The following is a 22,798-nucleotide window of genomic DNA, read 5'->3' as shown; positions in this document are numbered from 1 at the left end:
CGAGGCACGAACGTTGCGGAATTGTAACACGCAGCGGAGACACATTTCTCGTATTTTCTAAACAGAGCCGCTGCGTTGTTGCATACGTACACGTTCCACGTTTTGAAATTCGTTTCGCGTAGTGGATCGTACCGCGTCGCGTAGAAACTCGATTATTAAGTAGAATCGCGATGCATAGAAGATTACACTTCTGTACCCGATACTCCTCGATGGTTATTAATCATCGATGGCTCTCGATCGTGGAATACCGCGGTTCTTCCTTTGGCCGGCTCGAAAAGTAGATCCGTGTTGAATGCAAACAGCGAGGTTTCTATTTGCGGCCGACCTTAAGGTATCGAAATACGCAGATCAGGTATCCTGTAAACGTATAGGTATAGACTGTAGCTGGTCGAACGAGCAAGAAACGAATGGGAGAACCACGGTCGTAACATCTCCCTTTGAAGCCCCGTTCTAATTGCTCTTATCCCGATGCGAATGTTCCGTGAGATTCAAACGCGAAAGGAAAGGAACGGATTTATACGACCGGTAACAGTATCTCGTGTCCGAATGAAAAATCGATCGATCGAAATTGCGGGTCTTCGCTTGTCTGTAGCGCCGAGGATGTTTCATTTTAGTAAAATTTAAAGGTGTATCGGTTGTTATTGTATATTTGTATTTTCGAAGAATAATAATTGTAACGGTGAACTCGAGAGACCCTGACGTTTTTAGGTTGAGAAACTCTGATATAGATTCTTTGCGCAGAGTTGTGATAAATTAGTGCGATATGGAGTATAAATATGCAATCTTGTAAAATGAAATGATAACTCGTCGGGAGTAGAATTTCTGAGAAAGAAGAAATTGAACGCGGAAGAAACGCTCGAAGAGAAAACGTGGAATAAAATCGTGGAGCGTACACCAAGAAATGCACGGCCCTGGTTTTGGGCCTGAGCGGCAATCCAGTGGCAGCCACACTCGTCCCGTCGCTCGACTCGTTCGAGTCTGTCGTGAATCGCGATCTGCTGACGTTTCCTCGTCGTGAAACCGAAGCTGCAAGAATCTTTTCGTTGTTTTCGATTGTTCGGGTTCGTTCCAGTGTTGTTCAAAATTTCTACCACCGTGTTTCAATAATCGTGTCAAAATGGATCTTCGAGAGAATTGTTCGCGTTCAACGTTCACCAAAGAGCGTCGAATAATCAACGTCGAATCGGTTCGCCGCGTGCGACTGTGAAAACTTGATACTTGTTTCGTACTTATGGCCGAGATCAAAGTGTATTCCGTGAACGAGCTTTATTACTGATCGGTAGATTCGGTTCGCGTGTTTCGTTAATTCTACGATCGATATCTAGGTCATTCGTAATTTAATTAAGTTTTTCTACACTTTTTCGTTTAAGGTTTTCAGCGTTTTTCAGGTTTCTTAGTCTGGAAAGTAAAGGTGATCGAGGTAATCCCATTTTTTCGAATACTCGCGCGATCACGCGATTGTCAGCCTTTTCAACGATGTGTTTAGATAAACATAGTTCTATGAATTTTCCCGCGGTGCTTACGAAACTTATTTTTCTCTATGATCCGCGCGTGCCCTTATGCCAGATATAAAGGTTAGGAGACATCTGATTGGAGTCACGTTGCACTTCCGGGAAGTTGAAATTTGATTCAAAGTGTCGTGATTACAAATTAGATTGATTTCTTTCACTGTTTCGAACAAGTTAACGCTCCATATTGAGATAATCGCTGAGAGATTATTATACTTTACTTAAATGTTGTGCGTTAAATATACTTTTTTAATACAATAGTGTTTTTATACAAACATTGTCTTTTGCAAACATTGAATTGAAAATATTTGCATTATATATTCCATGAATTTTTATGATAATATTCGTTATGTATGTTTGTTTATACAGTTGACAATTTTTAAATCAATAAAATAATTTGTAAAATTATAAATTAATAGGATCACCCTGGCGAGTGGGCATTATGCCAGCCCCAAAAATGTCAGTAATCGGGGACTCCATAAGATTGGTCCCTTCAGGTAGTCCCGCACTGTTTGAGCTTTCTGCTCTTGGCTTTAACAGTAATGAAATTGACGTCCAAATTATAAGTAAGTATATAGTGTTAAATGTACATTCTACATATAGAATGATGTTTGCAAGCATAAATCTTTTAATATAAAATCTAATAATCAATTTCAGCACCATCTAAGAGACACATACCAGCAAGAATAGACGAAGAACCAGGACGTTCTGGAGAATTTCGAGTTGAATTTACTCCAACAGAAGTAGGCAGTCATCTCGTGGAAGTAAGCATCGCGGGACAAAAGCTACCGGCAGGACCTCTTGTCGCCAAGGTGTACAACAGCAGTTTGATTCAAGTTACCGATATACCCAGTGCTGTTGTAGGACATGCCTGCCAATTTAGAGGTAATTAACAATGAATAAATTAAGTATAAGAAAATTTCAATAATGAAAATCTATCATTGAACTTTCTTTGTATTTACAGTCGATGCTAGCGCTGCTGGCGAAGGGCAGCTTGAAATCTCCATAAACGAAGGAGAGGTGCCCAATCATGTTCAAGTAGTAGGAGGTGGACGTTGTCTGGTCTCTTTTACACCTGAAATTGCTAAACCGCACTACATAGATATAAAGTTCAATGGAGAAGCAGTAAAAGGATGCCCCTTTATTTGTAATGTATCCGATACAAGTAGGGTAACATTAAGTTTAAATCATCTGGAATTAATTCCAGTTGATCAACCTGCTAGTTTTCATATGGGAGTTGATGGTAGTGGGAGTGCAGAACTTGCAGTTTCTGTAAGAGGTTGGTAGTGATGAATGTATAATATCATAGATGTGAAATTTTCACAACACAAAAAAGTTACATAATACTAGCAAAGAATATCTTTTTTAGGACCGAGTAGTGAATTGCCCGTTAAAGTAACGGGTGACATAAAAAGTGGTTTCACAGCAGAATTTATTCCAAGAGACGTTGGCGTCCATTCAATTAGTGTCGAGTATAATGGACATCCTGTAAATGGCACACCATTCTTAGCTAAGGCATTCAATGCGGACAAAGTATTAATTGGCCCTGTAGCTAGGGGTAGTGTTGGTCAGCCAACACACTTCTCTGGTATGGTAAAAAATAAGAAATAAGACATCAAATGATTTGGATGTACATTGAAACCATTCCATTTAAGTCTTTGTTATTTGCGACAGTTGATGCAAGTCAAGCTGGCGAAGGGAATCTAGAAATTACAATATCGGCTCGTAGTCAGAATATACCTACTCAAGTCACACCACAAGGAAATGCACGATTTTCGGTTAGCTTTGTACCATTCGAGGCGTGCGAACATATAATTAATATAGCCTTCAACAAACGAACTGTGCCAGGCTGTCCGATTGTAACTCGGGTAGGTGGTGATAGTCATGTAACAGTGAGTGGGCAGGCATTAAGCAGTGCTGGTTTAGGACGGCAAAGCTATCTTACTGTCAGTAATGTTGCCGGTAGCTTGGAAGATTTAGAAGTTAACGTTGAAGGTAAATTTGCTGTTTTTACCGATATTGATATATTTTACTTCAGATTTACGTTACTACTACGTATATGCAGCATGCGTATCTTTCAATTCAAAGATGTATCTTTGTTGTTATTGCACAAAAATCATTACCTTCACAGCGACATCATACTCTATGTTTGATATTCCTTAAATCTAACTCAATGTTACAAGATTTTTGCAACTTATGCACAACGGTTCCGCCGACGACCGAAAGTATATATAAGCACCTTCTATGTTTCGTTTACCACCTCCGTGTTAATTTTTCTTAATTTTTGTTTGATTTGTTTGTAATAATTCGTTTTATATATTTTTCTGTTAATCATGGTGGAAACTTGCACGAAGTTGTGCCTCTGTGTTTGACTATCTTGTTAATCTCTGGCTTGAGAGCAATTCTCTCTCTGTTGCAGGTCGGCCAGCTTTCAGACTACGACATTACTAGACTTCTCAAACAAAACTAATCTCATTTTTACCTTAATAATGGAGTATATTAAATAAATTGGTGGTGGGTTTCTAACTTGACCTTCTAAAAATGTTGCATAAGGATAGTTTCTCATGCTCTTTTCTTGTGTTTTAATCGTTGGTTACCATCTTAGAGTATTATACGGGATTCGGTTCCACTCTCGCAGATAATTACTGAAACAGTGACTAATGCTTTGCAATTTTCGTTTCAATTGCTGAATCAAGTATATGTATATATATATGTATATATGTATGTATATGTGCACGTATATGTACATGTATATATACAAGTATATTTCACATGACAGCCATTTGTATGGTGCTATATGTATAATTATTATTACTTCCACTTTAATTTTTAAGAATTATGGCACTATGGTACAAAGATTGAATTTGAAATATTGCATAATGCTTTTATCCAAAGTGCCAATATTATCATGTATTTGAATAGTGCATATTTAGTTAAATCAATCAACAATGCAATCAACAAATCGATCTCTCGTTAGTAGTTTCTTTTTCCTATTTTCTGAACCTTGAACATTTTGCTTGCATTGTTTTTTTCCATATAATTTCATTTTTCGCAATAACATGCAAGAGGTATAGTATTAACCAAGCATTAATCAAATTAAATTAATTATTAGATTAATTACATTTATAATCATGCATCTGCAGCCATTATTTTATCATAACAATTTATACATTGCTTTTTTAATAAAATATTGCTTGTTGCAATTAAAAATCTTAACATTAAGAAAGAACTTGTTGGCCGTGCATAAATTCCCATCATCTACTTTTGGTGTCCATCCGATCCACCCTAGTAGTTGGCTGACTAAATTGTATTAAACAACTAACCGGCGGACTTGATAGGACCCAATGGACAGGCTGTACCCGCTCAAGTCACTGACAACAAAGACACGACCTGCAGCGTAGCATTTACACCAAGAGTAGTAGGAGAACACAGAATTTCGGTAAGCCATCGGAATGTTCCCGTGGTTGGTAGTCCATTTAGCTGCAAAGTATATGACGTGGCTGCCATCAAAGTAAAGGATGCTAAACACGGTGTTATTGGATTGCCTGTAACTTTCTTAGGTATTACTTTCATTCGTGAAATACTTTGTGATGTATGAAATCCGTATTAAGAAGTATATGTAGCACACTTAATTTTTACTTTAGTTGAAACTAGTCAAGCAGGACCAGGAAATTTAGAAGTAACGGTAAATGGTGGTCGTGTACCTACGTCTGCTCAAGCTCAGGGTCCACATACGTATGCGATATCTTTCACACCTCGGGAGCCAATTGTCCATACAGTGGATTTACGATTTAATGGAGAGGATGTACCTGGTAGTCCTTTTAGTTGTCAGGTACTACCTTGTAACACGTATTGTACATTTTCTAAATGTATAAAATTTCGGAAAGAAGTATTATGTGAGAGAGCTGTTACTTTTGTGGATAGAGAAACAGATGTCATTTCAAGGTCGAAAATGTTTTTTTGAAATAATTAATAATTTATCTTTAAAAATTAGGTGAGCGACACTGCAAAAGTAATAATAACCGAGGGACTCGAAAAAGTATCTGTAAATCGCTTAACAACATTTACAATAGAAGCGGATCCCTCCTTAGGAACGCCTATAGTAGAAGTTCTTTCACCCACTAGAGAAAGTTTAGCAGTTCATGTTAAACAGAGTGGGCACGGAACTTACACTGCTGGATTTACCCCAAAAGATGTTGGTATGTAAATTAATAATCAACAATAAAGATTTGTAAACATTTTTAAAACAAAACGAATAAAATTTATAGGTGATCATAGCGTTGAAGTAAAATTAAGCGGATCGCACGTAGAAGGTAGCCCATTTTTAGTAAAAGCTTACAATGCTGATAAAGTAAAGGTGACAGATATAAATAGTGGAGTTGTTGGCAAACCAGTTTTCTTCAGCAGTAAGTTAAAGGTCTTTATTTAATTATTCAATATACCTTTACTCTAATTCATTTGAGTACCTTTTAATTTCAGTTAATGCTAGTCAAGCAGGTGCTGGCAATCTTGAAATCATTGTTGCTGTGAATGGTAAAAACGTACCAAATTATGTACAAAGTGAAGGAAATGCGAAGTTCAGAGTTAATTTCAAGCCGCAGGAAGCTGCTGTACACAGTCTCAGTGTTCGTTTTAACGGAGAACCTGTTCCAGGTATGTAATCAGTACGTTTTAAATTTCGCTTCTTTTTTGTGGTACTTGCAATAATATATCATTTGCAGGTTCACCATTCAGCTGTAAAGTAGTCGGTGCAGGTCAAGCAACAATTATAGGTCACAATTTAAAAATGGGAGCAGTGAAGCAGCTGATGTCATTCACTGTAGACCCACAAGCTCCTTCGACAAATTGCGATGTGATCGTAATGCCACCATCTAGTATATCTCTTCCTATTACAATTGAACCCATAGATGGAAAATATAACATTAGCTTCGTGCCTATGGAAGTAGGCAGGCATAATATTAGCGTGTTAGTGGATAATGAACATGTAAAAGGATCTCCATTTGCTTGTAATATTTATGATGTTACGAAGGTACATTCTTTATAGCACGTAGAAAAAGATTAAAAATTTTTGATATTATAACTTAATTTACATTTATATAGGTTCACGTATCGAGTCTTACGGAAGCCTTGTTGGGCCAAGCAACAACTTTTACAGTTGATGCTGCAGAAGCTGGTGAAGGAACATTAGAATTAGTAGTGAGCACAGAAAATAATACCGTTAAAGCTGAAGTAGTTGCTTGTGCTCGTGGATTGTACGATGTAACGTTCGTTCCACAAACTACTAGTACCCATTACGTTAATATCAGTTTCAACGATGACAATGTACCAGGTGTGTAACTTAACATTTCTTCTTGTCATCAAGTACTAGTTAATATTCACTAAAGTAAAATCAACAATATTATTATACATTAGGGAGTCCATTTAAGTGTCCTGTAGTTAGTACTATGTTAGACGGACCATCTATGATTCGAGTTGGCAATACAGCATATATGGATTTAGAAATGCCGGGATTAGAAGGTCCTGTGTCTGCCGAAGTTACAGGTACAGTTTCTTTTGAAGTATTATTGTCTTCTTTTCTGTAAATTATATTGTAACGATACATTCCAATTGAATGTTTAATCAGGGCCTGATGGTATAATTATCCCATGCACTTTGACGAAATTATCGTCTAATTTATATCGAGTAGAAATCCGAACGCGACAGGTTGGAACTTATAGCGTAATTTTTAGTGACGGTCACAAGATGATAAGTTCTCAGACGCTTCAAGCTTTCGACCCTGGAAAAGTTACGATTAAAGAAGTATCAGATGTAGTTTGCCATCGACCTGGAAGTATTATAGGTACGATATGTATATAATATACTTTTATGTATGCACGTAATGCATCGACTAAGTACTTTACAGCTATAGAACATATGTTTCGAATAGTAATTAAAATGTTTTTATAGTAATTGCCTCAAAAGAAGCTGGACCTGGAAAACTGGCCGTGAATGTGCGCGCCGCTGGAGCTGACGTTGACAGTGTAGTTAGAGAAGGAGAAAATGGTCTATATGAAATAGTTTTTCATCCAACACGAGCAGCTCCTCATAGGGTTCACATGAAGTATAACGAGATTCACATTTCGGGTACGATATTTGTGTCAATTTTTTTTTATCCATTTCGTGGTTCATTTTTTGTTACTAACCATATAATTTTATTTTAGGTAGTCCATTGGACGTAACTGTTCGTAGTCCCACTGGAGGACGGGAAGTAACTGCAACAGGTTTAGGATTGTACCAATCGTGCGTTGGTAAAGTGACCTCGTTTACGATCGAAACATTAGGGCGTCCTGGGAAAGAGTTTGATGTTGTAATCAGCGGACCACAAGGTAATGCGGTTCCAGTTCGGTGTTACCAACATCGAGATGGAAATTTGCTTGCTGAGTTTACAACAAACACTATCGGTAAGTTTGCATTAATTTAATTTAAGGATAACATTTGTAATAATGTTTACTTAAAAATGTTTCCTCTCCTCAGGAACATACAAAATCGATGTTCTGCAGGGTGCGAAACCTGTGTTGGGTTCGCCCTTTTTCTGTCAAGCATTCGACGTTTCTAAAGTAAAACTGCAAGAATTAGGTCCAATGACAGTATCTGTTCACGATCATATCGCATTTAAAAGTACGTATATTAAATGGATATGTATGGAACAGCAGAACAAGTTGATTATAATAATATACTTTTGTAGTAATGAAGACAGATGCTGGAATGGCGGATTTGGATGTAACAGCAACGAGTCCGTTGGGTCAAGAGCTTCCATTGCAAGTTACTCCGCTTAACGATGGTGCCGAGATGGTGGAATTTTCTCCTAGTGTACCCGGTACTTACATGATGAACATTACGTACGGTAAGATTAACGTGCAAGTTATTTTAAACTATGTAACTAATTTTGATTATGAAAATTATTGTTAATAATAATTGTACACGTAGGAGGGTGTCCCATACCTGGTAGTCCAGTAGTATGCACGGTTGATGCAGCCGGACAAGCTCGTGCAAAGGGAGAAGGTTTATTAAGTGGTCACGCAGATAAAGCAGCGCATTTCATCGTTACTGGTACTAGAAGTCCTCCAGCAGTTCAGGTATTTACATTAGGACGTCTATTAAAAATACTACTTACCTGTATTCAACTACTTCTACTCAAACTTAAATGCACTTATGTTCTTTGATAGGTTGATGGTCCAGACAGTGTTTCCAAAGCAATTGTTGAAGCTGGAGCTAACCCAGGTACATGGAACGTATCTTACGTTCCAAGCGAGGTTGGTGTATTCGATATCAGAGTTGTCTCAGCAGGACAACAGCTTCCTGGATCTCCCTGGCATCCAAAAATCATAGATACACGAAATCTTCGTGTAATCGGTAGGTAATGATTAAAAAAATATAGAATATTTGTACTTAGAAATAATTACTTTATACCTTTAAGGTGGCTGGCCAGCTGTGTGCGACGATATTGGACGCTTAAAGCTACATCCATCGAATAAAATTAGCTTCGATACCGCTGAGGCAGGACCAGGCGAACTCACCGGAAAAATAGGGGATCAGACGTTATCGTTTGAAATGACGTCAAACAATAGACTGAAGCTCATTCCGCCGCAAATAAATGGTGGAGAGCACCGTTTAGAAATATTGTTCAACGGAACACCATTCCCAGGAGCCCCAAAACTGGTAATAGTTCAAGATTTAGAGGTACGTAACTAAAGTAATGCGAGTGGTTGTTTCTTACAACAATTTTAAGTATTATTCTTAATTTGTAGCCACCAGTACAGGATACAAGTCGAGTATTATTAAGAGGGAGGGGATTAACATCTGCAAAATGCGGAGAAGAAGTTAGTTTTACAATAGATGGTTCTCAAGCTGGTAGCGGAACACCAAAAGTTCAACTTTTTTCACCGACTAACGAACTCAACGTAATGTTGCAACATTTAGGTGTGTAGCCTAGCCTATTTTGATGATCGCATCTGTTTTCGTAAAGTTATGTTTTTGATTTTACGTTCAGGGGACAGTGTATATCGTGCAAGTTACATACCGCTAACTCCCGATCCCCTTTTAATGACCGTATCGTGGAATGGAAGACAATTAAAAGGGTGTCCCTTGCAAATCAACGTAACAAGCGCAGCTGATGCCTCGCGAGTTATTTGCTCGGGCGATGGACTGAAGAATGGCATAGTCGGACAAGAAATAAGAAGTTTCATCGACACAAGACGTGCAGGACCTGGTAAGTGTCTTATATTCGGAATTACAGATTCATTACTCGTCAATGTATTTTAAGCAAATATTTTTCGGTGTGCAGGCGAATTAACGGCACACTGTGTTGGCCCTCACAAAGTGGCTTACTGTGAATTGTACGATCATGGCGATGCAACGTTCACGCTGAATGTAAAACCTCAAGAGGCTGGTCGTCATGCCTTAACAATTAAGTATGCAGGAGAACATGTTCCGGGTTCGCCTTTTACGTTACGCGTTTCCGGTGCCCCTGATGCTTCGAAGGTAATTTAAAATTTCTCAAGTTACTGTTACTCCGTGTACATTTTTATTTCAATTCAACATATTAAATTTAAATTACGACGTTGCATTTAACAATAGGTTCGGGTGTATGGACCGGGAATTGAACACGGAGTATTAGCAACGTTCCAATCCCGTTTTATTTGCGATACTCGCGGTGCCGGTGCTGGTCAACTCACGGTCAGAGTTCGTGGTCCTAAGGGGGCATTTAGAGTAGAAATGCAGAGAGAAACTCAAAAGGATCGGATAATACTTTGTCGATACGATCCAACGGAACCAGGTGATTATAGAGTCGAAGTTCGTTGGGCCGGGGTTCTGGTACCTGGTTCTCCGTTTCCCGTCAAAATCGTCGATACGCAAGACGAATTGTTAATGTTAACGCAGGTAAAATTTTTGGCAATTTGAATAAAATACTTACCGAAAATATTCAACTCAACGGAAAGGTCGAAAATATATTTGTTAACTGATTTCAGGGTGGAGACAATTATTCAACGGGGCATCATACCATCGCATCATGGCGTGGTTCGCAAGCTATATTGTAAGAACATTGCATATAAAGTTGTTATTTTGTACGGACTAATAATATATTTTGATAATATATAATTATATTGTAACTTATCTAAATGTTTGCAATAAAACCGATATTTTGACAAGTTTCGTTACTTTGCAAACGATGCGCCAGGGTTTTATTTTTGTAAATATCAATTTATTTTACATACGTGACATAACACTGTCAACAGTTATTGTACAATTGAGGCAATTCATTTTTGAGATTCTCAGCCCAGACATGAATTACACTGTATATCAAACAATATAAAAACGTAATGCGCTTCATTATATATTATCGCTTATTTTTCTTTTTTTCCAGCTTACTGAGTTCCCTGAACACGTGTTTCTTCATTTCCTTCTGCCTCTTGAACTTCCGTGCCTCTTCAGCGGCAACCTGAGCTTGATGCGTTTCCACTCTTTTCTTGGTGGCTTCTTTTAGTTGGTCCTGTTTGTAGGCGTAATTAGTTCGGATCATTTGCATGAGCTTTGCTACTCTCTCCTCCTTTGGTTCGCGTACCACGGCCACTCTACCATCTTTAAAGTGGGGTTTGCGTTTACCAGACATTAATTTAGGCTTGTCCATATACGGAAGTGCTTTCTGCAAGGTCCTAGGAATGGACAGAGGTCTGAACACCTTTGGCTCTCTCTCAATGGTTGTGTACATGGAATCCGTATTGGCTGGCATACGAATATGCATTTCTCTCTTTAGTTGGCCAGTTGTTTTCATCCCTTTCCAACTATTCTTTTCCTCTGGAGGTAATAGAAGTGACGTTACCGGATTGTAGAACTTCGTGACGTCAACCTTGTACCAGGTTCGGCAGAACACAATGTCGCTCAACAGTATTTTGTCTTCGAAAGTAGCACGGAAACATCCTTCCGGTTTTGAGGCAGCTTTCTTGATTTGACCACGTATACCGGATACAGTTTTTATCTTGGCACCCTCGAATTTTGCTACTTCAAGAGACGTGTTGAACATGTCTTTGATAAATGCCGTTTTCTTGTATATTTTCATGGGCACACCGGTAAGCTTGAGCTTTTTAACGATCTGCGTGCTCTTGTCCATCTCGACGACGGAACCTGTAGCTGCTATTCTGAATCCTGACATCCTGGTAGCAACGTCTTGAACAGCTAGAACTCCAGTACCCTGGGGAGTGACAGGGCCCCAAAAATGCGACATACAAGCAACGTGTTCCGGTGTGTACTTCAACATTCTACTCCTGAAATTGTCTTCTAACTTAGAGAAAATTGGGAGGGTTTGGAATCGTCTCCAACCTAGGCTAAGTATCAGCGGGTCTCTACTCTTCAAAATCTTCGAGTACCATCGATGCTTTTTGATCCTCGTTTGTACGTATCCTATGTTCTCTTCGCCGTGTAAGAGTCCACCGATGATCAGTGGGTACGTAGGATCTAGGTTAGTGATCAGCTCACAAGGCACGGTCTCTATTTCAACACGCACGTACATACCTTGACGAAACCCTTCCAATTGAACTCGTATGTCGTCGTCCATTCCATCGAATTCCGACTTGTTCAGATTTGCCTGTTTCTCAACCTCCATTTTTAGCTCGTCGTAATACGACTTGTTCTCGCTGTTGTCGTATTCCATGTTGAATTTTTCCTTCAACTTTTTCTTCTTTTCCATGAGCATTTTCTTTTCTTCCATTTCATCCTTCGTCGATTCCTTCGGGGCATTTGTTTCGTGTTTCTCCCCGGTTTCCAAGTCTTCGAAGTCTCCGTATAAATCCTCGTCATCTAGATCGTCCAATTCTAAGAGCTTCTTAGCATCCTCCGATTCCTTCCATTTTCCTGTTACGAAACGATTCGTTACGAGCAGCTTGTTTTCTTCTTCCAACCAATCACGTGGCGCTTCTGAGAAGAATACAGATTCTTCCTGATTCTCCAGTTCTCGTTCTCGAATTTTTAACCTCTCTTTCTCTCGAACTATGTGGAAAATACCGCCTATTTCGTTATCATTCTTTTCATCTTCCTTCGTTTTCTCATCTTCTGTTTCTTGCACGATATTGCTTTTATCGAATACTTCGTATACGACTTTCATCAGATTCTTATTACTTCGTTGACGTTCTTCGAAAGCTTCTTTAGCTCTCTCGGTTAAATTCGATTTCCATTTCAATTCGTCCGCGACGTCTTCTTCGTCCTCTTCCACATTTTCAATGGCCTCTTTCTCTTCCTCGGTACCATCTTGCTCATTTTCGTCATCTTCTCCGGAAGATTCATATTGTAACTGATTAGTTTCTTCAGTGTCATCCATTTCTAAACCAGCTCGTGAATCTTCGTCGCTGAGTTCGTCAAAACTCTCGCTCTCGCTATCTTCCTTTTTATTCCCTTTGCTTGAACGAGAGTTCAGTGAATTGAGTGCGTCTGTTATCTTATTTTTGATCAAAATATCAGATTCTTTGCTTATGGAATGATAAATTTCTGTATTCGATATCCCTGAGGTGCTGGGTTCAGAAGAATTCAGAGACTTTTGTTCAGTCATATTCACGTCGCTATCCTCGGAGTCTGAATTATTCGACGAATCACTTTCCTTTTTACGTTTGATATTTCTTGATTGATCGCTTTTATTTTTTCTCTTGATGCCCCTTTTATTGTGCATATCTTCGGTTTCGTTCTCATTTTCTTCTTTTAATTTCTCGTTTTCGGAGTCGTCATCATTGTCCTCCAACACACATTCAGATTTTGTTACTTCTTTATCCATTTTTTCGGTGCCGCAGTCGTTTTCATCATCCGACTCTTCGTCATTCTCATGATCGCTATCATCCGACGCAGTACCGGACGATTTTATCAATCCTTCAGAATCAGGGAACAGAACTTTTCTTCTAATTCTGCCACTGTCGATCACAGTTTCTCCCATATAATTACCAAAACTTTTATTAACATCTTGTGATTTTATTGGAGCAGTGTTACTAAATAATTGTAGTTCACTATGTTGCAATTTTTGATCGAGTGTTTCTTGAGTATCCATTAAAGCTTCAACCAAACCTGAATCCTCTTCCTTGTGAGAATGACTACCGCCTAATTCTACATAAACAGCATCTTTGTCGTAAACTATTCCACCGACACCAGAGAAAGGTGCATAAATTAAACGCTCTTTCTCTACTAATGCACGTTTTTTTAATGTCTCTGGTAAAGGACAAGGATCTGGCAGGAAATTCACATCTTTGATTTTTACATCTCCACATCCAGGAATATGTATGGATGTTTCTTTGTTTAGAGGAATTCCCCTTACATACCTGTAAATACAAATATTAAATTATCATTTAAACACATACAAAGCCAAAAATATACATGTATAAAACTTTACACACCCATATAAACTTATTGTTCTGTCAATTTTTGGATTTTGTCTAATCAATTCTGGAGATGTTAAATCTTCTACTCTATCCACAAGAATGTAAGGATGCATGCTACGCCAAGTTAAAGGTCTAAACTTCATCACAGATATAAACCTGCCTAAATTTTTAACCTCTGTACGTAAATACTCTCCATGAAGTAATCCAGACAAATAAAATAATTTTGCTCCAGCATATACTTCTGTCCAAAAACGTTGCTTCAAAGTTTTCTTAGTTCTTTTTAATTGTTTTGCATTTTTTATCAAATCTAAATGTGTTAAAACACCCATGATTCTAGGCATACCATGAACTTGACATATGTTTAGAAACTCAAAAATTTCCATCTCAAATCCAAATGATGCATCTATTAATAGTAATACTAAATCTGCTACTTTTGCAATATCTATCATACTATTTATATCATTGTTACACTCTAAAAAAGTAACCCTCCTCTTTTTACTAGAAACAATTGTTATGGGACCAACTATGTTGATAAGTGGTTGTTTTACATAACTTTTGATGAGACATTGAATTACTAAGGATTTTCCCACTTTTGGAGGACCAACAACTGCAACTAAAACAGGTGGTGGTTCCAAGGGTGTTCTGTCAACAAGTGGTACATGTTGTTTTTTAGTTTCTATATCTTGTTTTCGTCTAAATTGCCTTTCTGCTTTAATTGCAGAATGAAATGTAAATGCTTTAGGATTCTTCTGTTTATCTGTCAATTCTTGAACATGGTGGTCCTTTTTGCTTTTCTTTTTCTCTGCTTTACGACCAGCATTACGTTCTCTATGAGTTTTGTGAGTAATCGTGTCTTCCGTTTCATTTGCCATTTTAGTTCTTTTTTTAAAACTTTTCTCTTCTTTCACATAAATATATTACATTAATAAAACTTATATTATGAATTGTCTATTCCACTTTGGGTATATATTTAGATACACATCAGGGTTATAATATATGTCACTTAGAATGGTAATTTTCTGTTACCAGATGTGATACACACAAGAAGAGAACACAAATATGTTTGAAACTACTTTGTTATTTTGAATGTTGCACATTTTGCTATATAAAATATAACCTTTCGTGCGCAAGCACATGGCAATCTGTAGTAATTGAAAAATATAACATGTATTATCGATAAAGAAAAATTTAGACACTAGCGACCTCATGACGAATTTCACTTGGTTTGGAGCAACTTCTTTGGAACTTCTATACCAGTAGTAGATTATCCATTATTACAAAAAAACTTATAAGAAAATTGATATAATAAAGCATTGTATATTTGCTTGCGTTTATTACACAATTTAATGAAAAATTTGTAAATTGCACTGAAAAAGTATACAAACTGATATTTGATATTTTATATTCAAAAATTTTGAGGTAGAATCCATATTATCATGTTCTTACTATTTCTTTTCTTTTATATAAAAATAATTTAGATTTTAATGCAGTAATATTTTATTACATATTTTAATGCGTATCAATGAGTTTAAGTAACTTTTAATAAATAGTTTCTGATTTCGTCGTTAGATGATGACTCAGTGACACGAGGTACCTCAATTGCGACGTTCGTGGCTACTACTATTAAAGGTTAAATGTTAGTGTTATTTTTCTGTCAGGTTGTACTGACATTATCTTTCTTTACACAATCCTACGAAATTTTTAAACCATGACAACTATCAGGCCTTTTACATGCAATGATTTGTTCAAGTTCAATAACGTGTAAGTTTCAAAACATGCAATCTCAAGGGGTGACAGTGTTTCTAACCTAAAAGTGCAAGTACGATAATTTAGCTAAAGTTTATTTACTAAATCAGTTTTTCTATTTTTTAGGAACTTGGATCCACTTACAGAGACAGTATCCTTTAAATAGTTCTGATTTTTAATATAAACAGTTAATTGTTAAGTTGTATTAATCAGTTCTTTTCAATTTCTTTTTTCCTTAAGATTTTGCTTTGTAGTATGGACTTTCCTTCTACACTCATTATTTAGCACATTGGCCTGAGTATTTTCAAGTAGCGGTATCACCGAGTGGAGAAATTATGGGTTATAGTAAGTTTTACTTTTCTCTTTATACAAATATTGTGTTATTCAATTCATACTTTAACACCAAGCACAAAACTTAAGCCTTGTCACAACCTTTTAAATGTTTGGTTTATTTGAAAAATCTCGAAGTTATGGGAAAAGCTGAAGGGCACAGGGAGAATTGGCATGGCCACATAACAGCCCTCACAGTTTCTTCTAATTATAGAAGATTAGGTCTGGCTGCAATGTTAATAAAAGTATTGGAAGAGATTTCAGAAGTGTAAGTTAGATGAAAATGTGGTTTAACAGTTATCCAATTCCAAAAGTCTATTTTAAAATGTTTTACTTTACTGCAGGAAACAAGCATATTTTGTGGATCTTTTTGTGAGAGTTAGCAATAAAATAGCAATCAAAATGTATCAACAGTTGGGATACATTGTGTACAGAACTGTTCTAGAATATTATAACGGAGATCCGGACGAAGATGCTTTTGGTACATAAATTGCTGATGTGTTTGCAAATGACCGTTTAAATTTCACAGTCATAATTTTGTATATTTCAGATATGAGGAAGGCACTTTCGAGGGATGTAAAGAAAAAATCCATGATACCATTAGCTCATCCTGTGAGACCTGAAGAAGTAGACTAAACGTATGTATAAAAATATTTTTGAGGAAACGACGTAAAATAAATGACACTTTTTCAAATATACTTGAAATTATAATTATTATTATTACTATTATTATTATTATTATTATTATTATTATTATTATTATTATTATTACTATTGTGGTGAAATTTTTAACATCTAAAGTGAATAAATAATCTCTTAAAGTGTAGATCCGAGCAGTTTATTTCTTTTTCTGTACAATAGTACAATGCTTTCTGCCATACACCGCTCGTGCCTTTTATGCGTCATTTTATGCGAATAAATAATAAATAGAAATGTAATGTGGTAGGCTCAGTAGAATAACCGCAGACAGCCCGACGATCGCAAGAAATTTCTATGACCGTTGTTCAATTTTATCAGCTGTCCTTTTCTCTTTCTACTATAACTAGAAACTTAAGCCTAACGTGATATTTACAGAATCAGTGACTTTACTGCATCATGATACAAAGGTGCCAAGCACCTGAATAGTAGCATTTAATTGCGTATTATAAAAATTAAAGACAAAATGTCGTTCTTGCATATCTTTGTACTGCTCCCAGTAATCTGAGGTTCGATCGTTTCATTTTATATAAATTCTTCAATGCGCTAAACAAAGCCGTGCATAGAATTACTTTGTCTATTCTGCTCAGAGAGGCACAGTCATTCTCAGCCTATCCCAGGAATTACAAAATTATAGAAGTCTTGTACATATTGCACGAAAGCCCTACTTTCAACTTGTTTTTTTTTTTATATTTTTTTTTATTTTATTTTATTTCTGGTTACTAAAGAGAAGGAAGACATTTGCTAGTTACGTAGGACACGTCAAGCGCGTACAAAACTTCTATAGTGACGGGATCACCGTTCAATTAGTACAAAAGTGTTGTTGCACATACATTACACAGGAACGATACTAATTGTCAAAGAAAATGCGTTCCCATTACATCTATTTGGTCGTGTCCTTATATAAAACGAACTTATTTCGCTTAGACGTTAAATAAATATAAAATATGAGACTAGCTGTTATCAAAATAACATGACAATTATGTAAGTTCCGTTCGTCGGTTTCCGTATAAAGAATTCTCCTTTTACGATTGAGCTTTGATGAGACTTACATTCAATACTGTCTGTACTTACTGTCCAACATCGATCTTTCCAGTGATTGAGATTACAAAAAAGATCAAACGTGTAAAATGTAGCGAATCGACGAAGAAGGGAAAAAAACAAAGTCGCGTATAATACATTCGTAATCGAGAAACGTATAGATTGTTGCGCGAATAAAAATAATGATCGAAATCGTATTTCGAATCTACAACGACAGTAGGTACAGTTTTACCGTATCCGACATACACCTTGCGTTTAAAAGAAGTGTTCATAAAAAATTGCATACTTATTTCCAAGTAATAATGATCACGTGCGTTCTCATTTTGCAGCTGCAATGTTCGGTTGCAGCCCGTCGTACGTGGATTGCGGTCGATTTGGCAAGAAGTAAGAATCTTTCTCGACGTACTCTCATATCGAAGACAAAGGTATCGCTGCATCACTCGCTAGACTTCTAAACATCCAGTAACTCCGATTAATTATGTACATAGTATGTGATACACCACTTTTACGTAGTTTACCTTACGCTAAACGTTTTGAATTTGGTATATAAATACGGTAGCAAAAAGTCTCAGCGCGACGCTTAGCTTTCCAAACGAAACTATTCGATGTTATTTCAGACATACTAATTTACTTTTAGGCAGTGTTTACGGATCGTTTCGATTAGTTTCAGTCACCCACGTTTGAATCGCATAACGTGGACCACAGAGCGTGTATGTGTATGTGTGTTTCTTTCTTTCTTTATGTGTGTACGGTATGTGTGCGTGTGCGCGTGTGTGTGTTCTGCATTGCTGTCAGGTATTTACATAAATACGTCGTTCGTAAGCATCGTTTCTAATTTACACAAAACGCAACTAAAATTAACTACAGCGTACACTGCTGCGTGTCGATCAGTGTTTTCTCTTTTTTTTTTGTTCATCATTTGTCGCGCGGATTCTTATAATACAGGCTGTAGTACCTTCGAGTATAAAGTTAGTGCCTTGGCGGGATCAGACTTTCATGAACCAAGAGTAATGTTCCTTCCCCTGATTCTATTCCTTGAATACGATTGGCCAGAGTGTTTTAAGGTCTTTGGTGGTCTGGTGTCGACTTCAAAATATCCGGTTGCGTTGGAAGACAGCTCGAACCTAATGCGAATGTTATTTCATTAACAAAGAAAACAAAAAGATAACGAATGATAAGTCGTAAAAGTATTTCTACAAACCAGTGGTAGGTCTTAGAGTGGATTTGATAGATCTGTGAGATCCGTTACGGGTTAACGTGTTCATTTGCGGGGTACCGGGTAAAGCGTGTCCCAAGGCATTCATATAATCGGCGATTAACAACGTTATCTCCAAAATCTACAAGGTTCACAAAAACGTATCAATGTCTGAAAAACTTGGCTCAACATGAATCATTGGTACGGATAGATACATTGTGCATATTAATCACTTTCCAATGGGTATTGATGTGTTCATTATTTTTTAACAAGTATTGGTACTCGCGTACCTTAGGTTTTGAAAGTGCAAATAAAAGCTTCTGTTCCGCGGCGCCTTCGTCGGGGCAAGCGACGAGCATAAAGTCGTCCAAACATCCTCCAAATGTGACTATATTCCCATAGTTGTAACGGCACATCACCGCCATCGTTTGTAGCTCGAGTAACGTGACACTGTCTTCGGAGACGGCTATCCACACGGTTATCGGTTCAGCTTGCTTCAACTGTAGAACAAAGTATTTGTATGTTACTTTCTTATTCGTTATTGAATTCATATAATGATTACTTTCATCGAAAAGAATCTCTCGTTATTTACTTTTGCTTGGTAAAGTGTCGCTCCGAAGAAGGGCCACTTTCTAGTACAGGTCAGGTATATGCGAACACAGTCCAATACGCTTCGACCTTTTAAAGCGATCCACTTGTCTTGCAGTTTCTCTTGCAGCTCTCTGTAACAAAGAAATTCGTTTAAGATCAATTTGTAACTTTCCAACGGTTTCTTTAATTCTCTTCTTGCACTTGCCTCAATTGTTCGGCAGTGATATTCGTCCGGTATCGTATCGGATAAAATTTATCCAGGGCTTGAAGCACCAGGTGGTGAGGATTGCTTCCTGGGCCGCTTCCTCGTGCCTTGTCATTGTTGTATTCTCCGAAATCGATCTGTACGGATCGTTCGTAGTTGTGAATACAGTTTAAACAATCAAGCTTTAACACGTTCGCTACTACAGGTCATCATACTATTATTTTCTATTGCATATTGGAATAAAAAAAACCAAATAAGAATTATGGACATTAAATCATTTTGGAGCCATTATTGTACACCAAATGTGATTCTAAGTAAATATTTCACATTAAGCTACATATTCCAATAAAGTATGGGTTTCTTCGGATCTTTGGGACTCAAAATCTAACATTCAAAAACAATGTAGTGTTTTCGGTTTGGGTTAAATTACTTTCCAATAAAGTATGCTTTTCAATTAAAAATCTTCGACTAAGTCGAGAGATTTCCATGTGTATTCGCACTTTTTTTTCAATAATGTGACTTTATGTAAATTCTTTACGGGAGAGTACATTTTTCGATAAAATTTAGATTTCCACAGACACTCAAGGTTCACGGTAAAACCGTGTGAAAACAATGCAGTGTTTACATATAAATAGGAAGGTAGGAAGCGGGGATTCAAACAGATGTATTCGATTGGATACACATGGCGTTCAACGTGTTAAATGAAATTGCTACAAACGTAACCTGGTCTCGTGGCGAACAGTTTCCCAACCGATTGGTGGTAGCGAACGTGTTAAGAGTATCTCTGAGTCCAACCTGCGCCATTAACGATGCAAGCTCGAACGCGAGCTCGCGATTCACAGGAAACTTTCCGTGCACGACTTGTTGATTCACTTGGTAACAAAGGAGAAGCCTCTCTCTATCGGTTTCCATTTTGGCTGCCTGACGCCAGTAACATCGCGATTTGTACGTCAATTGTATCACCCTGGTGTTCTCGAATTTCCCCGAGCCCTTCTCCCTTAATGCTGTCTCCCATTTCGAGATGATATCGCAGAGCTGAAACAAAATGATTCGAATCAATATCCTTCCCAACATTTGTCGACGATTGTTCACGGAGTGCACATACCTTTGCTTGAAGATCGATAAAGTGTTCTAGGTCCTTCTCGATTGGATCGTCGCTGAATAACGTGAACCCGGACTGATGAACATCCCGACAACCGATCTCTTGGTTCAAAGTGTTCAAAAACTCTTCTATCGTGGTACTACCATCGAAGCTGACTACCTGATACGTGCCGTTTAAAAAATGAACCGGTATCGCGTGTGGTAGTGAATGATGGTAAGGATTCTTCATCAGTATCGACAGGACCTCCATTCTCGAGGGTTTCACTTCCCTTCCACCGTTTTGCAGAGTCCTCTCCAACGCTCTTTCGCAGTAGGCTGCATACTTGCCGCATTCCGTCCTAGCAGAAACATTCAGAAGATTAGCAAGTATCGACAAATCGTGGTCAGGGTGAAGGAAGATCTTGGCGGATTTAATTGTCTGTTTCAAAGGTCGGCAGACTGTCGAGTTAGAACCGGTCAGACCCACGCATGAGTCAGAGAGCTGCTATCGGGAACACTCGTGAGTCAAAAGTGTTCCGACTTTGAGTATCGGTGAACTCTTGAGTCGAAGCTACTCAGAAATTAAATAAAAATCGATATCGATGGTAGGTCTGGGATTATTCGTCGAATTTTATTTGCATTATTCAAAGGGTACAAATATATGAGTACTTTTTTGTTATTCGAAGGATGGTATTTGAGTATTCAAATAGTAGAGTGATGATTTTGGAATGTTCAAACTTTGGGATAATGATATTTGAATACTCAAATATTGGAATATTGGTATTGAAACACTTAAGCATTGAAAAAATGATATTCGAATGCTCAGGTGTTGGAACAATGGTATTTATACACTCAAAATTTGGAATAATGATATTCGAATACTCAAATATTGGAATATTGATATTGGAACACTCAAGTATCGAAAGAATGATATTCGAATACTCAGATATTGGAACAATGGTACTTATATATTCAAAACTTGGAATAATAATAAAGAATGTTATTCGAATAGTCAGATATTGGAACAATGATATTCGAATACTCAAATATTGAAACAATGATATTCGAATACTCAAATATTGAAACAATGGTATTTGAATACTCAAATATTGGACTAAAGAAATTCAAATATTGCTATTCAAATGGTATTCAACTTTATAGGGGTTGTTTTTATAGGGAATATTAAAACTTTCATAGGGGTCGAGTGCCTACAAAATATTTTTTATAGTCCCAGTCCTGATCGGTACATTAAGAGAATTAATGTACAATGAAGAGAAGGCACTTACTTAGAGTCGGCGTTTCTTTGCAAGTGTAACTTCAGGTACCAGAGTAGCCGATTATTCCTCGGTAGGAAGAGCGAAACAGCGAGGGCGAGTAGCTGCCATCCCTGGATAAGAACGTACTGGGCGGGGTTAGTTTTGCAGTCCAGAATCGTAGATGTTGAGTGGCCCTGCGTGAGCGGAGGACTGTGAGAAGTGGAGGCCGTCGATTGTGCGTCCGCATTTTCACCGCTGCCATTTGCCGCGGGACTTTGCGTATCGCAGGTGAACAGCGATTGCGTGGCGCAGAGAAGGAGCTGCTGCAATGGTATGCTGGCATACTACTATATCCCTGGACTGAACCAGACCTAGTCTACTACTTTCTTTAAACAATTCGCGCTCCACTGTCCTCGTACTCGGATAGTCATCGTATCTTGTTTATTTTATTTAATATTTTTAAAATTCATTTTGGTCGTAAAGGCAAACGTGTCGTAAAGAACCATAATCTGTGGTATCTCTATAGATCGTTGAGTCCAATTCGAGTCGAAAGGATATTACTCTTTTAGGGTTGATTGGAGAGTGGAGGGGGGGAAGAAACTTCGTATGTCTCGAACGTGGAACACTCGTAAATTGTTACGTCATACGTCTGTTAGTATGTAAGCAATCGAAATCGGACCATTAAACGCATCAACTCTCTATGTGTGTTAATCACATAAAACGCATGGACCGTCAACAATCTGAATGAATTAAGAACA

General features: G+C 37.6%; 4 protein-coding genes across 16 annotated transcripts in view; 2 read left to right on the top strand and 2 right to left on the bottom strand.

The window, feature by feature from the left end:
- Positions 1–15,488, top strand: part of Jbug (filamin-type immunoglobulin domains fbug) — a 34,181-nt gene extending 18,693 nt beyond the window's left edge. The window contains exons 15-41 of one of the 4 annotated variants that reach the window (XM_076326565.1): positions 1,928–2,074; positions 2,166–2,393; positions 2,473–2,787; positions 2,878–3,096; positions 3,183–3,503; positions 4,847–5,068; positions 5,153–5,340; positions 5,503–5,707; positions 5,777–5,914; positions 5,988–6,161; positions 6,230–6,537; positions 6,609–6,837; positions 6,921–7,049; positions 7,132–7,347; positions 7,455–7,631; positions 7,709–7,948; positions 8,022–8,165; positions 8,233–8,391; positions 8,475–8,623; positions 8,714–8,900; positions 8,965–9,227; positions 9,296–9,467; positions 9,538–9,756; positions 9,832–10,028; positions 10,125–10,427; positions 10,517–10,581; positions 15,470–15,488. In XM_076326565.1, coding sequence (XP_076182680.1) covers positions 1,928–2,074; positions 2,166–2,393; positions 2,473–2,787; positions 2,878–3,096; positions 3,183–3,503; positions 4,847–5,068; positions 5,153–5,340; positions 5,503–5,707; positions 5,777–5,914; positions 5,988–6,161; positions 6,230–6,537; positions 6,609–6,837; positions 6,921–7,049; positions 7,132–7,347; positions 7,455–7,631; positions 7,709–7,948; positions 8,022–8,165; positions 8,233–8,391; positions 8,475–8,623; positions 8,714–8,900; positions 8,965–9,227; positions 9,296–9,467; positions 9,538–9,756; positions 9,832–10,028; positions 10,125–10,427; positions 10,517–10,581; positions 15,470–15,473 — 5,318 coding nt within the window. In that variant the 3' untranslated portion in view covers positions 15,474–15,488. Of the gene's footprint in view, positions 1–1,927; positions 2,075–2,165; positions 2,394–2,472; positions 2,788–2,877; positions 3,097–3,182; positions 3,504–3,927; positions 4,246–4,846; positions 5,069–5,152; positions 5,341–5,502; positions 5,708–5,776; positions 5,915–5,987; positions 6,162–6,229; positions 6,538–6,608; positions 6,838–6,920; positions 7,050–7,131; positions 7,348–7,454; positions 7,632–7,708; positions 7,949–8,021; positions 8,166–8,232; positions 8,392–8,474; positions 8,624–8,713; positions 8,901–8,964; positions 9,228–9,295; positions 9,468–9,537; positions 9,757–9,831; positions 10,029–10,124; positions 10,428–10,516; positions 10,883–15,469 lie in introns of those variants that run through there. The other 3 variants (XM_076326564.1, XR_012994093.1, XM_076326566.1) reach the window with 3 other exon arrangements.
- On the bottom strand, positions 9,560–15,213 carry LOC143154514 (ribosome biogenesis protein BMS1 homolog). Its single transcript, XM_076326584.1, has 2 exons — positions 13,916–15,213; positions 9,560–13,840 (listed from the first exon to the last, which is right to left on the bottom strand). The coding sequence occupies exons 1-2, from the start codon at positions 14,770–14,772 to the stop codon at positions 10,885–10,887; spliced, it is 3,813 nt and encodes a 1,270-aa protein (XP_076182699.1). The 5' UTR covers positions 14,773–15,213; the 3' UTR covers positions 9,560–10,884.
- A 34-nt stretch (positions 15,489–15,522) lies between the features above and the next one.
- On the top strand, positions 15,523–16,802 carry Naa20a (N-alpha-acetyltransferase 20 A). Its single transcript, XM_076326585.1, has 6 exons — positions 15,523–15,661; positions 15,773–15,797; positions 15,901–15,991; positions 16,115–16,244; positions 16,321–16,457; positions 16,527–16,802. The coding sequence occupies exons 1-6, from the start codon at positions 15,609–15,611 to the stop codon at positions 16,610–16,612; spliced, it is 522 nt and encodes a 173-aa protein (XP_076182700.1). The 5' UTR covers positions 15,523–15,608; the 3' UTR covers positions 16,613–16,802.
- Positions 16,793–22,798, bottom strand: part of LOC143154463 (uncharacterized protein CG43867) — a 277,793-nt gene continuing 271,787 nt past the window's right edge. The window contains exons 14-21 of one of the 10 annotated variants that reach the window (XM_076326581.1): positions 22,071–22,363; positions 20,810–21,143; positions 20,500–20,739; positions 19,701–19,841; positions 19,501–19,626; positions 19,199–19,408; positions 18,915–19,050; positions 16,793–18,837 (exon numbers count right to left, since the gene is read on the bottom strand). In XM_076326581.1, the coding sequence (XP_076182696.1) occupies positions 18,773–18,837; positions 18,915–19,050; positions 19,199–19,408; positions 19,501–19,626; positions 19,701–19,841; positions 20,500–20,739; positions 20,810–21,143; positions 22,071–22,363 (1,545 nt within the window). In that variant the 3' untranslated portion in view covers positions 16,793–18,772. Of the gene's footprint in view, positions 18,838–18,914; positions 19,051–19,198; positions 19,409–19,500; positions 19,842–20,427; positions 20,740–20,809; positions 21,144–22,070; positions 22,364–22,798 lie in introns of those variants that run through there. The other 9 variants (XM_076326568.1, XM_076326573.1, XM_076326570.1 and 6 more) reach the window with 9 other exon arrangements.

The sequence above is a fragment of the Ptiloglossa arizonensis genome, chromosome 1 (genome assembly GCF_051014685.1).
Source record: "Ptiloglossa arizonensis isolate GNS036 chromosome 1, iyPtiAriz1_principal, whole genome shotgun sequence".
Classification (NCBI taxonomy): domain Eukaryota; kingdom Metazoa; phylum Arthropoda; class Insecta; order Hymenoptera; family Colletidae; genus Ptiloglossa; species Ptiloglossa arizonensis.
This window is presented reverse-complemented; position numbering and strand designations above follow the sequence as displayed.

Coding starts and splice junctions, on each gene's coding strand:
- LOC143154514 (XM_076326584.1), bottom strand. CDS start 14,772: ATGGCAAATGAAACGGAAGACACGATTACTCACAAAACTCATAGAGAA. Junction 13,841..13,915: donor AGAACAATAAGTTTATATGG/GTGTGTAAAGTT, acceptor TTGTATTTACAG/GTATGTAAGGGGAATTCCTC.
- Naa20a (XM_076326585.1), top strand. CDS start 15,609: ATGACAACTATCAGGCCTTTTACATGCAATGATTTGTTCAAGTTCAAT. Junction 15,798..15,900: donor TGGATCCACTTACAGAGACA/GTATCCTTTAAA, acceptor TTTGCTTTGTAG/TATGGACTTTCCTTCTACAC. Junction 16,245..16,320: donor TTGGAAGAGATTTCAGAAGT/GTAAGTTAGATG, acceptor ACTTTACTGCAG/GAAACAAGCATATTTTGTGG.